General features: G+C 36.9%; 1 protein-coding gene across 3 annotated transcripts in view; it reads right to left on the reverse strand.

The window, feature by feature from the left end:
- Positions 1-299: 299 nt before the first annotated feature.
- LOC123825186 overlaps positions 300-14,593 on the reverse strand; it is a 33,183-nt gene continuing 18,889 nt past the window's right edge. For all 3 annotated transcript variants that reach the window (XM_045848527.1, XM_045848525.1, XM_045848526.1), the window contains exons 5-8: positions 13,181-13,291; positions 5,757-5,863; positions 2,066-2,156; positions 300-519 (exon numbers count right to left, since the gene is read on the reverse strand). In XM_045848527.1, the coding sequence (XP_045704483.1) occupies positions 403-519; positions 2,066-2,156; positions 5,757-5,863; positions 13,181-13,291 (426 nt within the window). In that variant the 3' untranslated portion in view covers positions 300-402. The remainder of the gene's footprint in view (positions 520-2,065; positions 2,157-5,756; positions 5,864-13,180; positions 13,292-14,593) is intronic.

A 14,593-nucleotide genomic window follows, 5' to 3' on the forward strand; every position in this document is an offset into this window, starting at 1 on the left:
AAGAACAGATCTAGTAATTGGGATACAATGGAACTTCCCTTCCCTTTACTCTTTTTTCTTGATATTTTGAAGCTACGTCTAGTCTTTTTTTTCTCCTTTTTTTGTCATATCTGGACTTGGTAGACAGAGTTAGTGACTAAATGAAGACATGCTTATATTTGTAACAGAATAAAAGAAACCAGAGGAAAATCACATCTTTTCAGATAAATATTTTAATTATATTATACACAAATCAAAATTGTATATATACATATGCACCATTTATAAATACGTAAACATATGTACAAAGGCTAGAAAAATACAAAGAAAAAATATGTGTTAAGAGTATTGGGGTTATATGTCTTTTTCATTATTTTTAAATATACTCAAAAAACATTACACTTAGGTAGGACTCTTTTAGTACTAGAGAATCTTATATAAATGTATTTGTTCAAGAGCTTCCCTGTCGATGTCCTTTTCTGGGTACACATCATAATTCAGTGGCACCTCTTCAACCCAGAAAGGTAACTGTATATTAACCTGGAAAAAAAGATGATAAACAAACATGAAAATGCAGAGTGATCCTATTTTCTTGAAGAAATCCTGACTATGTAACTGAACACAACAGACTTTTAGTACAATGAGCAGGACTAAGTTCTACACGGTGCCTGCCACACAAACAATTCTTTGTGGTACTAAACAGTCTAGATTCTTGGACTAAATTAATTTACTCTGATTTGGGAATTTTAAAGAATAAAGAAAATATGGAATAGAATAATTGTTTTAATGTAAATAGCCTAATAATTATCATTAGGCTTAAACAAAAAGACTAAAGCAACAATGGGAATGCAGAGAGAAGACAGAAAAACCGCTCGTCTATACAGAGACGGTGCTGAGGGGATGCGTTCAGGGCTAATCTCTCTCTGTAACCTCTGTGGGGCCCTTGCCCTTCACAGTGCACACCTGCGTCGCCGTGACACAGAAATTCTGGGGCTGCCAATGGACATATTATCTGTCTAAAGAAGTTTCATCAAATAGGACAGCAATAAAGTTATTCAAGAATTTATGTATAAGGGCTCTTTCATAAATATTATTTTCCTATGATTATCTAGATAGATTTGTGTATTTAGTGTGAAAGTTGTTATTTTGGTAAAGTAACTGATTTATTTCAAGATATTATATATAGAAATTCTAAATTGGAGATCACATATTTTAAAGGATATGTTTTCACGAGTATGGAAAAGTACGGCAGGATCACACACCTATGGAATGGGGATCTTACGGGGAAAAATTAAGTGGTAGGGAACTGGGGAGACTAACATCTTCTGTGGATATATTCTATCTATGGATTAGTTCCCATGTTATGGAAAACATGAATTACTTTTGTAATTTAGATGACTGAAAAAAATTTTTTAAAAGGTATTAATGATTTTTTAGTTTTTTTTAAAGGAAAAAGATATATGCTTAAATTTGGTGGTGCTTATATATAAGGAAAGCACTACTGAAGAAAATAATAATAGTCTGTATTAAGAAACACAACAGTACCTTTCATCTGGATCTTAAAGAGCTTTACCAATACTAATTAACCTTTATATAAAGATCAACTTATGGAGTAGAATCTTATTACTAAATATCAGCTTCATTTTATATGAAGAATCTGAGGAAAAGTGGTTTATGCAAGATTCCAGACTGACCTAGAAGCCTCCAGGTTACTTATTTGATTATAGAACATTGCATAACTCTGTTCCTTTTGTTCTAAGGGAAAAAGTTATGATGTGGGTGTTCAAAGCCTCTTACAAACATGTAATAGCATTTGTTATCCTAAAACTGTAACAGAGACGGTGCTGAGGGGAAGGCTCAGTTGGAACAATGGTGGAGAGAAGCAAAGGAGTATGAATCAAGAATTACAATGTGAGAGCTCTTGAGGCCAGTTAAACTGCAAACCAGTTCTTATGCCAGAAGTTCTTGCTATTCTTCCTATTGTCTATCACTATATTCAGACAATATTTCTAGAATATTGAAACAGCTATCAGAAAAACACAGAAGAAAAGTTTTGACAATAAAAATGCTGGGAAGGTTTACATACCTGAAGACCTGAGAGAGACTCTTCAAGACTTGGTACTGTTACTAATAATGATCCTTGTTTCCTTACATTATGGCTGATGAATTCCCAGGCTCTACAACACATTGAAAACTATATGTTAGGTTTTACTAGACATCAGATACTTTTTTAAAAAATGCAAATGACAGCCCTGGCCAGGTAGCTCAGTTGGTTAAAGTGTTGTTCCAGTACACCAAGGCTGTTGGTTCAAGCCTTGGTCAGGGCATACACAAGAATCAACCAATGACTGGATAAATAAGTGAAACAGGAAATCAATGTTTCTCTCTCTCTCTCTCCCCCTTCTTTTCTCTCTCTAGAGAGAAATCAATAAATAAAAAATTTTTTAAAATGAGGATGACAAAAGAAAATGCTGTACAGGTGGTATCTCAAAATCCAGGTGGGCAAAACATGTTTTCCTGAAGAAAACAGGACAACAACATACTAGAAATTAGTAAATTCTTCAGTGCCTGAAGGAGTGTTGACAAAATTATGATGTTACAGTGTTGATAAGATTTAACAGGATCGTGTTTCGGTTTATACAAGGCACTGTAAACCAAAGCTCAGTTTCAAGACCAATTTACAAGTCAAAGCTGCATCAGCAGTTAGAGGCCCTGACATTCTTCAGAGCGTGTCAAAAATGGTTCTGCAGAATCAAAGTGGGCTGCAGGGCAGAGGAGAGTCATGGGGAAAGTCCACAGATGCCAGACACCAAGCAAAAACTAACAATAACGGTATGTAATATGTAGATTACATCTTTTAAAATAACATTAAAAGTGAAATCATACTTTGTCATAAATATTCAGTGGAAAGCCTTCTGGACAATACGACCCCTGAGAAGTTTAGTGGGATCAGCCAGGTTTAAAGCACAATTGAACGCCATGTGCATGTGTACGTGTCAGGGGGCAGTGCTGACCGGTTCTGATGAACCTTCAGTGCAGACACAAACTGGATTCCACAGTCTTGACAGCATACCCCGCTACTGGGGAGCAATGATCAAGCAAAGCAGGGATGTGCAACTCTTGCAGTGGGGCAGACAGGCAGCTGTGTCATTTGCAATTATTTTAGTTATAGCAATGGTTAAGTTTAACACATTCTAAAATTCACTGGGCAAAATGATACAAATGATTTTCCCCCCTCAGGCTAGATCTAAAATCATGTAGCAGTGTTTGTTAATAAATATCACTGTGTTTGGGCAAGAGCTGTTCTTTTTTTTTCTTTTGATGTGGTTCCTTAAAAATGATGTGTTTAACAAATGTATTTAATAAGGATGGAGAAGCTGAGTATACTCAGCATGGCTCTCAAAACAGTACTTGCTGTTTCTGGTAAACTGTCATGGTATATACAGGAAGCTTTTAAATTCGTAATGACTCTGTAATCTAGATGTTACCTGTAATGAGATATAACTTATTCTGAAAGCTGAGCCTTTCCTCAGGACACATTATTATTATGATGTATTTCTTTTAAAAATATTTATTTTTTAGAGAAAGGGGAAGAAGGGACAAAGAGGAGAGAAACATCATTACATGAGCGATACATCAATAGGTTGCCTCTCATGCCCCCAGCTGGGGACTTGGCCCATAACTCAGGCACGTGCCCTGAATGGGAATCCAACTGGCTACCTTCTGGTTTGCAGGCTAGCGCTCAATCCGCTGAGCCACACTAGCCAAGGCTACGATATATTTTTTTTCTCTTACACACTAACTCCCATATCAATACCATTCCACTTGCTCTCAGATCCTGATTAAGATGGCAGATCTGTGGAGGCTATATACTGTGCCATCTATTGTCTTTTATTTACTACAATATAAAATTGATATGGGTAAATGATTAGTTTTGTCAAAATAATTCCAGTATCAGAATGCTTTACCGTATCTTCTAATCTTTCTCCTGTCAACTGGCATTCAAGATGGAGATCAGATAATTAACCATGAGAGGCAATAACCTATCTATATTTAGAACTCATTGTACTAGACTAATTTAGGAAAAATGACTGAACTCACACAGGTGGCCAATACCTACTCAATGAATCCTGTAGGGTTTGTGAACAAATGCACCAAGAAAGTTTTTAGAACAATCCTAACATGCAGCATTTCCAATATTGAGTCTAGCAGTAGCTTTCATCATTCTTCAGCATTCAAACTCTTTCTATAATAAATCTCCAAAGAGTTTACAGTGTTTTAAAACTTCTTATACAATAAAAACTTGGTAATATTTCATCTCCAATAATTATGAAATGTTTTGGCTACTGGTCATTAATTTTAAAAGGTAAAAAGCTAATCATACTTTGTCCACTGGGAATTAAACTTAAAAGAGAGCACTCTGATGAAAACAAGTTGCTCATGTTGTGTTTCTGGTCTTTGGCCTGTGACTAAAAATTGTTATTCATTGTGGCTGAGCTTCAATTATATGATTAGCTTTCTGTTGAGGTAGTTTCTTTTTAAACTATTTACATAGTCAGTTTTGTAGTGACCTTAACCTGCTAGTCATGGGTGTGAGTATGCATGTGTGAGTGAGAACGTGGTGGCTGGGGGAAGAATATAAAAGGCGAAAAGGTGGCAGAACAAAGAGGGTCAGCCATTCAGGATTCTACTCAGTGTTAATTGTTTATGGTTTGTACCATATGCATTTTTATTTCTTTGAGGTAGATCTCTTACTGATGAGATCTACTAATCCAACCACTTGTGTATTCCCTTTTATACCTATGGAAAGGAGCTTTCCTGCATCTTGACTATACATATGCCCTTATGATAAATAAGAACTCAGCAAGCCTAACTAGACAGAAAATCAGCATCTCAGACTAGAGACTACAGGAATTTTCTAATCAAAGGAACCTATAGGTGTTTATGGGTCATAAAGCATTAAATTGTGGCAGAGAAGTCAGAAAAGTGATCACAGATTTGTTAATTTTTCCACTACTTGAATAGTGGAATAAACTCAAGGAGCCTACTATTATCCCTCATGAACATTTTTCAAGTTTGATAATTAATCTCAATTTTGGTTAATATTCTTATATCTTATTTTATATTCACTTATAGGCATTAGTTAATTCCCTTCATTTTGTGATAGGATAGAGGATTTTAAGAAAAGAAAAAAGAAAACTGAGGCAGAAAAGAATCAGTATAGAGGCCCACTAGGACATGATACCTCATTCCATCCCTGACTTCCAGGCAGATGCGTGGGTCATGATATAATTTATGTGTCTAAAATTAGATATAGTATTTTACGAAGTTAGCTTATTTTTTAAAATTTAATTTTACTTTTAATCCTTATCAGAGGACACTCTTTCATTGTTTTCAGAGAGAGGAAGAAAGAGGGAGAAACATCAATGGAGAGAGAAGCACTCACTGGTTGCCTCCCTGACACATCCAGACCAGGGACTGTATGCGTCCATACTAGAGTACGAGAATAAACCTGCAACCTGGGAATGTGCCCTGACTGGGAATCGAACCTGCAACCCTTCTGCTACAGGACACTCCAACCAACTGAGCAACATCGGTGAGGGTTACAGTTTATTTTTATTTTTGTTTTATACAGAACACCCTTGCTTTTAAATATAACCTCCTCACAGCTGAGGTCATTTTAAAAAAAGTTTAATATGAAAACATTTCTACTTTACCAATCCCTTTTCATACTTTGCTGGATAACAACAGACTTCTTGCTTGAATAAATGGCATACCTGGCCTGTTCTGCCTCATCAAGAAAATATTCGAAGACGTTATTCATTATAACAACATCAGCATTTTGTAGAAGGGAATCCTGGGTACAGATGTCTGCATGAAGTACCTAAAGAACAATGAGTTCATTTAAGACAACAAAGATACTCTATTATACAATCACAGGAGAAATATCTATGGTTCAATAATGTTGTGAGGTCATATGTAACGTTAACCCTTCTTAAATGGGAGAAAGGACAGTATATTTAATGTGACTGTCTATGGGAGATAACGTCTAATAAAACCCATAAAATTGTGAAAATTTGTTTCTTCTTTTAGATGAAATATTTTATATAGTATAAATATACTCTTTTGACTCCTAGTTCGGAGCTTTTCCCACTACAGCAGTTCCCTCTTATCCATGGTTTTGCTTTCCGTGGTTTCAGTTATCTGTGGTCAACCATGGTCTGAAAATATTAATAGAAAATCCAAGAAATAAATAATTCATATGAAATTTTAAAATGCAAACTGCTGTCAGGAGCACGTAGAAATGTCCCACTCCACCCTGTCCCACTCCACCTGTCCCACTTCACGCTGTCCCACTCCACCCTGCCCAGAGGGGATCGCCCTTTGCCCAGCCCATCCACGCTGTGTATGCTCCTGGCCCATGAGTCACTTCACAGCTGTCCTGGCCCTTGGAGCGACTGTTGCAGGACTGCAGTGCTTGTGCTCAGGTCACCCTTATTTTACTTAATAACAGCCCCAAAGTGAAAGAGTAGTGATGCTGGCAATTCAGATGTGCCAAAGAAAAGCCCTAAAGTACCTCCTTTAAGTGAACAGGTGGAAGTTCTAGATGTAATAAGGAAAGAAAAAAAATGAAATGCTGAGGTTGCTAAGATCTATGGTAAGAACAAATCTTTCTACCTGTGAAGAAGGAAAAAGAAACTTATGCTAGTTTTGTGTCCCATCTCAAACTGCAAGTTATCACCACAGTACACATTGAATGCTTAGTTACTGTGGAAAAGTCATTACATTTGTGGGTGGTAGATATTAACAGAAAACTTGTTCCCATTGACATCAACGTGTTGCGCCAGAAAGCACTGAGCCTATACAAAGACTTCAGTACATGGTCCCCTAAAATGAGTGAGTGACACCAAGCCATTTGTTACAAGTAAGGAGTGGTTTGGACTGAAAACTATAAAAATTACTGGAGAGAGAGACCACATTCACATAACTCTTACTACAGTATAATTGTTCTATTTTATTACTAGTTATTATTAAGCCTCATTTATAAGTTAAATTTTATCATAGGTATATACGTATAGGAAAAAACAGTATATATATAGGGTTCGGTACTATCCACAGTTTCAGGCATCCACTGGGGGTCTTGGAACATGCCCCCTCAGATAAAGGAAGACTCTATCACTTGTAAGAGTCATCAAGTTCTTGCTCCATCATGAACGAGGTTTGTACACTTCGGTAGTCAGGTCCTCATAAACAAGATAGAATTCAGATTTCTGGCAAGATGGAGGAATAGGTGGACACACCGTACCTCCTCGCACAACCAAGATTAGAACAACAATAATTTACGACAATAATTTACAGACAGAATAACACCTAGAACCGACAGAGGATTTATCTGAATGGAAGTCGGACAGCCAAGAAGTTGAAGTAGACCCGTACATCCAGACTGGTAGGAGAAGATGAGCTGGGCGGGCGTGGGGCTGGTGCGGGTCAGTGGCGCACGGAGGTCGGGGAAAATCTGGCGCGAAATCGGCGCAACAGCCATCACGGGCACAAGAACGCAGCGGTGATCCCTGAGTGTGCAAGCTGTGGCTGGCGGACCCAGTGAGGCAGCGATTGTGGACCAGGGCAGAGCTCGCAGCCCAGGATCCCTGAGAAGGGTCTGAGCCCAGGAGAACGGAACTACCACCATTGTTCCCTCCCGTCCCGCTCCCGCCCCGCCCCCACATATAACGTCACAATCTAGTGACTGGGGTGCCCAGCTCCGGTGAACACCTAAGGCTCTGCCCCCCACCCTAACAAGAGCAACCAGACCAGGAAAAAAAAAAGGAGAGACAGGGAAAGACACGTATCCAACAGAGCAGATCAGTCCCCCAGGACTCATCCTTTTGAGCGACCAAGAAATAGCCAATCTATCAGATGCACAGTTCAAAACACTGGTGATCAGAAAGCTCACGGAACTGGTTGATTTTGGGTGCAATTTAGATGAAAGGATGCAGGTTACCATAAAAGAGATGCAGGAAGATACACGGAGGAGAGCCAATAGTGAAAGGAAGGAATCTGAGTCTCAAAACAATACAGTGGACCAGAAGGAAGATAGAATCAACCAAGCAGGAAAGCATGATGAAATAAGAATTCAAAAAATCGAGGAAAAGCTTAAGAGCATCCAGGACACATTTAAACGTTCCAACATCCGAATTATAGGGGTACCAGAAGGGGAAGGGGGAAAGCAACAAATTGAGCAAAAATTGTTTGTATCTGAACAAATAATAAAGGAGAACTTCCCCAATCTGGCAAAGGGAACAGTCTTCCAAGAAATCCAAGAAGCTCAGAGAGCCCCAAAGAAGTTGGACCCAAGAAGAAACACACCAAGGCACATCATAATTACATTAGCCAAGGTAAAAACGAAGGAGAGAATCCTAGAAGCAGCAAGAGATAAGGGGACAGTCACCTACAAAGGAGTTCCCATCAGACTGTCAGCTGATTTCTCCAAAGAGACCTTCCAGGCAAGAAAGGGCTGGAAAGAAATATTCCAAGTCATGAAAGACAAGGACCTACATCCCAGATTGCTCTATCCAGCAAAGCTCTCATTTAGAATGGAAGGGCAGATAAAGTGCTTTTCAGATAAGGTCAAGTGAAAGGAGTTCATCATCACCAAGCCCTTATTTTATGAAATGCTAAAGGGACTTATCTAAGAAAAGAAGATAAAGAAAAGACATGTATAGTAAAAGGACAGCAAACTCACAATTATTAACAACCACACCTAAAGCAAAATCAAAAGAAACTAAGTAAACAATTAGAACAGGAACAGAACCACAGAAATGGAGGGCACACGGAGGACTAGCAGCAGGGGGGTGGGAGGAGGAGAGGGGGAAAAGGTATAGAGAATAAGTAGAATAGAATGTAGGTTGAAAATAGATAAGGGGAGGGCAAGAATAGTACGGGAAATGTAGAAGCTAAAGAACTCATAAGTATGACACATGGACATGAACTAAAGGGGGGAAACGTGGGTGGGAGGGGGGTACAGGGTGGAAGGGAGAGAAGGGGGAAATGGGACAACTGTAATAGTATAATAAATATATTAAAAAAAGATAGAATTCATAATATCTGTCCTGATTCATAGATCAAATGGGACCATAAAAACTATAAAAGTAATTTATAAATTATAAAATTTTAATACAATATATTAATTGGCCTTGCCTGACTCTTCATCTAAAATTCACTGGAATGTATTATCTGTCCAAAAAACAAACAAAACAATTTATTTAAAAACTATATACCTCAAAAACTTAATTAGGCCACAATCATCAAGTCTGACAGATTACAGATTAACAAGAAGAAACATTTATTTGTTCAAGAGCAAAGCAAAACACTTTTATTTTAGAAAAAGTTTAACAACTTCGCATCACATGATTTCTTTCCCAATAAATACTCAGCCTTACAAATGTGTGATATTCGGGAGGTTGTTGGGACTAATTTTAAAATTCATTTCCTCTTTTTTAAAATGATAAAAATGCTAACATAATTTAAATTAAGGTGGCCCAGAACCTCTGAAGCATAGCTTTGACATGTTTTTGAATGCAGAAAAAATAGTCAATCACTGTAATCTTCTAGATATGTAGCTTAGATATAAAATAAGTATGTAAATTAACCTCCTGATATAACATAGCTTTTACACAATATCTTCTTTTCCTTTCCCATTTCTGTTCACTCCCCCAAACCTCACCCCACAGGCAGGATAAAAAAGAATCAGGTGGATCAATCCATTATGGCAACCGACAGGTGCTTACTCTAGAGGTTCCCAAAAAACCCAAGGAATGGTTCTGGATAAGCTGGAATGCCAACAATGCAAGAGGTCACAGGCAATCAAAATCAATTTAACCAATTTCTAATGGGTATCTCCTATGTACTAGATACTATGTAGGGAGATATATCACAATGAATGAGATACAATATCTGCTTTCAAATACATCATAATCTAGTAATGGAATGAAAACAGCTATGCTGATAACTCTAACTGCCATCAAAGGAAGTGAGCAGGCTATGAATGCAGAGAAGTTTACTTTTAGCATGGAGGAAAGGGAAGAAAGAATTTAAATCAATGGGTCTTCCATGGATATGACACATGTACATGGCTCTTGTACTTTCCTGAACCCCCATTACAATAAGGGGTACTCTCACAAGGATGAGGAGAATGGGAATAGAAATAACATACACAAAATTTATGTCAGGAAAAAAGGATGTAATAAGGAATTTAGGAGACCTGAAAAAACTGATTTCTAAGCCAGAAATATAGAAAGTTAAGAACCAAAAGTGGTTTATACTACAGAATCTCCAAAAGGCTCATAATTGGTGGTACCAGTTATCTCTGAGTAACGAACGGAGTAAGAAGAAATGCTAAAGATAATTTGGTTGAAAGTTCACTTAAGAAACAGGCAGATCTTATATACCTTTCTGCTACTTCAGCAAAAGAACAGAGGTTTGTTCTCCAGAAAGGGTAAAAAAGGTGTCTGGGCCAGGGACACCAGGCCTAGTTAAAGGAAATGATAATATACTGAAAACAAGGGAGTTAAGGAAATATGCAGACAGGATGCTGAGAACCCCACTCCTCTCAGTTCCCAGGATACTGCTGGCCTGGAGTAAGGAGACTGGAAAGGTTTCCTGTGGGCAATCAGACTGGCCCAAGAGGAAAGATCTTATGATTCCTCATCAGATATTTTCCAGCTAATTAATTACCCAAACAAGATCACTCAGCAGTGAAGCCCACAGTGCGCAGAATCCCACTTCAGTGCTTCAATCAGAACTTCAGCCACTGTCATCCCAATAAATTCAATTTTTTAAAAAAGAACTTTGATTAGCATTTTTGTTTCTGAGTCTTAAGTATGAGCAGACAACAAAGGATTCCTAGACTTCTGAGGAAAGCCCTGTTAAAAAAACCCCAAAAACCAAAAAACCCAAACAAGTACAAAAACAAAACAGAAAAGTAAAGACTGAGCCTTGAAGGCTAGTTGATTTCAACAAATATTATTTAAAAATTATCCAAGAATTCCTTTTTGTTATCTTAGGGCCCCTCAAATTCATCATTATCTTTAGTTTCATGGAAGGAAGTTAACTGTTAAGGTTGCCAATAAATGGTATAAAAACAGCTTTCTGCCATTGGGCTGCTCATGGCCACAGAGCTGGGAAAGTATGTGCATGGGTGTACATACACATAATTCCTTTGACAAGCAAGGGGTAAATATCTTCTAAAATGTTAATAAATATTTATTTTATACACCTTTAACATCCTCTTCTAAAAATAGCAAAAAAGTATCTGGTTGTCCATTTATAAACTATGATCTTAATAAGTCCTAATTTTTAAATCTCATTTCCAATTAAATTGATAGTCCTAATATGTGATTCTTACTATGCAAAAGTCATGTTTTGTTTCAATACATGTGAGATTATAAGAAAAATCTATGAATTTATTATTGGACAGTGAATTAGCTTTGATCATTTGCTTCTCTATTTCTAAGATGAGAGAGAGAGAGACGAAAGAGAAGGAAGGATGGAAGGAGGAAAAAAGTGAAGAAATTTCCTTCTGTATAAAAGGGCAAGGTTAGATCCTTAATCTTACTGAGATATGACTTTCAACATTAGATTACCTTAACACCAGATATTGTTAGATATTCAGTGTTTTGCCATTAAAAGTGGAGGATCATTACTGAAATAAGGGTTAATTACTTCATTGACCAAAAAACTTCCTTTCCTTTTTTTGGGTTATTTTTCCCTTTACATATAGCAGTGATTTTTCAACTGGTGTGCCACAAGAATTTTTAAAGCATGCAATATCTGACTATTTAGTCAGGGGCACAGACCTCTTTTCCCTTAGATTGTCAAATTAAAAAAATGACAACAGCCAACACAACAGCCATCCGGTGTGAATGCCCTGTCTTGGACCATAAATATATAGGTCATATATCAAAGCTGTATCTTATTGGTCACATGACATAATAAGGTTGCATCTGATTGGTTAGTTCTTGGTACCAGAAATCCTTACATACAAGCATCTAATTTTTTTTCTTTTTTATTGAATTTACTGGGGTGACATTGGTTAATAAAATTATATAGGTTGCAGGTGTACAGTTCTATAATACACTATCTGTATATTGTATTGTGTCTTCCCCACCCCAGGTCAAGTCTCCTTCCATCCCATCACCATTTATTCCCCATCTACCCTCTTCTTCCTCTCCCAACCCCCTTTCCTTCTCATAGTCACCATACTGCCTTCTGTGAAGCACCTGATTTTTAAAAAAGGTCACTTGGAGCAAAAAGGGTAAATAATTACTTTTTTTTGTAAACCAATCAAAATTATACCCATTTTTTGTCAGATTAGCAAAAATTATGATTTTTGGTGTGCTGCAGAACTGTAGTAATTAGTTTATGTGTGCCATGAGATGAAAAAGGTTGAAAAAGAGAAAACTTCTCTTGGAGCCCAACCCAGGGCTCCATTCCCTTATGAACTGTTTGTTATCTTTCGGCACCTGCAATTCTTCCTGAGAGCTTAGAAAACAGGAGAGAAAGACTATGAGTGTTACTTAATCTTTTTGCTTACTTTCTACAGTTTAATTAAATACACTTCTAACCAACATCTAGAAAGTAAAAAATGCCGTCACCAATATTGTAGCTGATATGAAGAAAATTAAGAAAAAAATATCTACTTTCTAATAAAATTGGGGAGGAAGAGAAATATGTGAGTGGAATATGACAATTCATCTTTATTAATGTTTTAAAATATTAGGTCAACTCAAACCTGTTTCTATACAACAGCAACCAAGAATAGATTCAAAAAGATTTTCCACCTGGCTGGTGTAGCTCAGTGGATTGAGTGTGGGCTGCGAACCAAAGGATCGCTGGTTCGATTCCCAGTCAGGGCACATGCCTGGGTTGCAGGCCAGGTCCCCAGTGGGGACACATGAGAGGCAACCACACATTGATGTTTCTCTCCCTCTCTTTCTCCGTCCCTTCTCCTCTCTCTAAAAAAAATTAAAAAAAAAAAACCAAAATCTTAAAAAGATTTTCCATTGTCACGGACAACAGTGTGTTGATTTTTGTGGGACAGAGATATAAGGAGACTAAATGGTAATGGAAAAAAACAATGCAGAAGAAATTTGGCTAAATTATGCTCTACTATAAACAACAGAATATATATTTAAAATGGTACCTTTATTCTGTCAGCAAACTGGTATTTTTCTATGATCATTTCCTGCAACTGGCAAAAGTCTCCATTCAATTCTACTCCATACAGTTGCAATGCTGAACTGTAAAGGTAACCCTAAAATATGAGAATACAGTAGGATGCAAATGAATTAACTTTTTATTGTGGGTTTATTTCTACTTGAAATGTAAAAGGTCAAACTTTTAAAAACAGAATTCAATAAAGTAAAAATAAAAAATAACATTTTACAGTTTATCTACAACTTAAAAAAACTTTAAGAACTTAAAGACCTACTGGTCAGGAACTTGATTGTAGTTTATTAATTTCCATTATTTAAAAGTAATTATATTTTTAAAGATTGATTTCTTACTTTTTCTGATTAAACTGTGCATTCAACAAAATGAGAAAAGTGATCATATACAGATTCTCTATGTAATACCCTATTTCTGTAATTTCTTTGCAAGTTGCATCAGGGGAAAGCAAAAAAGGAGAAAACCTGTGGGGACTATAATTGGAAAATCATAAACAGTGGAAGAGCTGGAGGTGTGTTCTGTTTGGCTTAGGGAAGTCAGCTTGCTGTCTGGCAATCTGTCAAAATAATGACCAATTTGTTAACAAGGATAATCAAGAATTGACTATATATTGTTATATATCTATTTGGTGTCAATAACAAAACAGTATCTGGAAGGAGAGGCCAAATCACATTCTGAATATCATTGTACATCAACTAATACATAAGTGTAAACCAAATTTGTATTTATAGCTCATCACGGATTTTAGAATATGTTTAACAGAGCATATGTAAGTATTAAAAAATCTTTTGTGGACTGACTCAGTGACAGAATACGAAGAAAAATAACTATGTTTAAATTTACTACTGCTGCCACATATTGGCATAGCTCATTACTTCAACTATATACCTTTTCAACAAATCAAACAAACAAACTGAACAACAGTGGACAAAGTATGGTAAACAATCTCTAATGTTCTCCAAACAAAACCATCTGACAACCGTGTATTTTTCCATTACGGCTATCTTTCCTAATCACAGAATAAAAGTTTTAACACTGAACAGTAAATGAATCACTGAAGAGTTAACTGTTCCTTTGCAGCGCCGGCAATGGTGCTGGGAACTGCTCTGCCTGCTTCTGGCATAAGCCTCTCCTGCTGTTGGCCACATGTTGTAACAAGTTTGCTAATGACAACCAGAAACCACATTGCAGTTTTTTGATTAAACTATTTAAGAACATTAAAAATACTCATGATTTAAAATTTTTAAAAAGCCACATTGAAGTGATATTTCAGAAACAAAGGTCTACAAACTTTGGATCACAGAAAATTGGAGCAAGATGTGTCCTTGCATGGCATTTAGTTTGCTCACTTAGACAGGGGAGGAACTTGAGGCTCAGAGGTGTTAGG

The sequence above is a fragment of the Phyllostomus hastatus genome, unplaced genomic scaffold (assembly GCF_019186645.2).
Source record: "Phyllostomus hastatus isolate PE091 unplaced genomic scaffold, TTU_PhHast_1.1 phas_contig_62, whole genome shotgun sequence".
In the NCBI taxonomy this organism is placed as follows: Eukaryota; Metazoa; Chordata; class Mammalia; order Chiroptera; family Phyllostomidae; genus Phyllostomus; species Phyllostomus hastatus.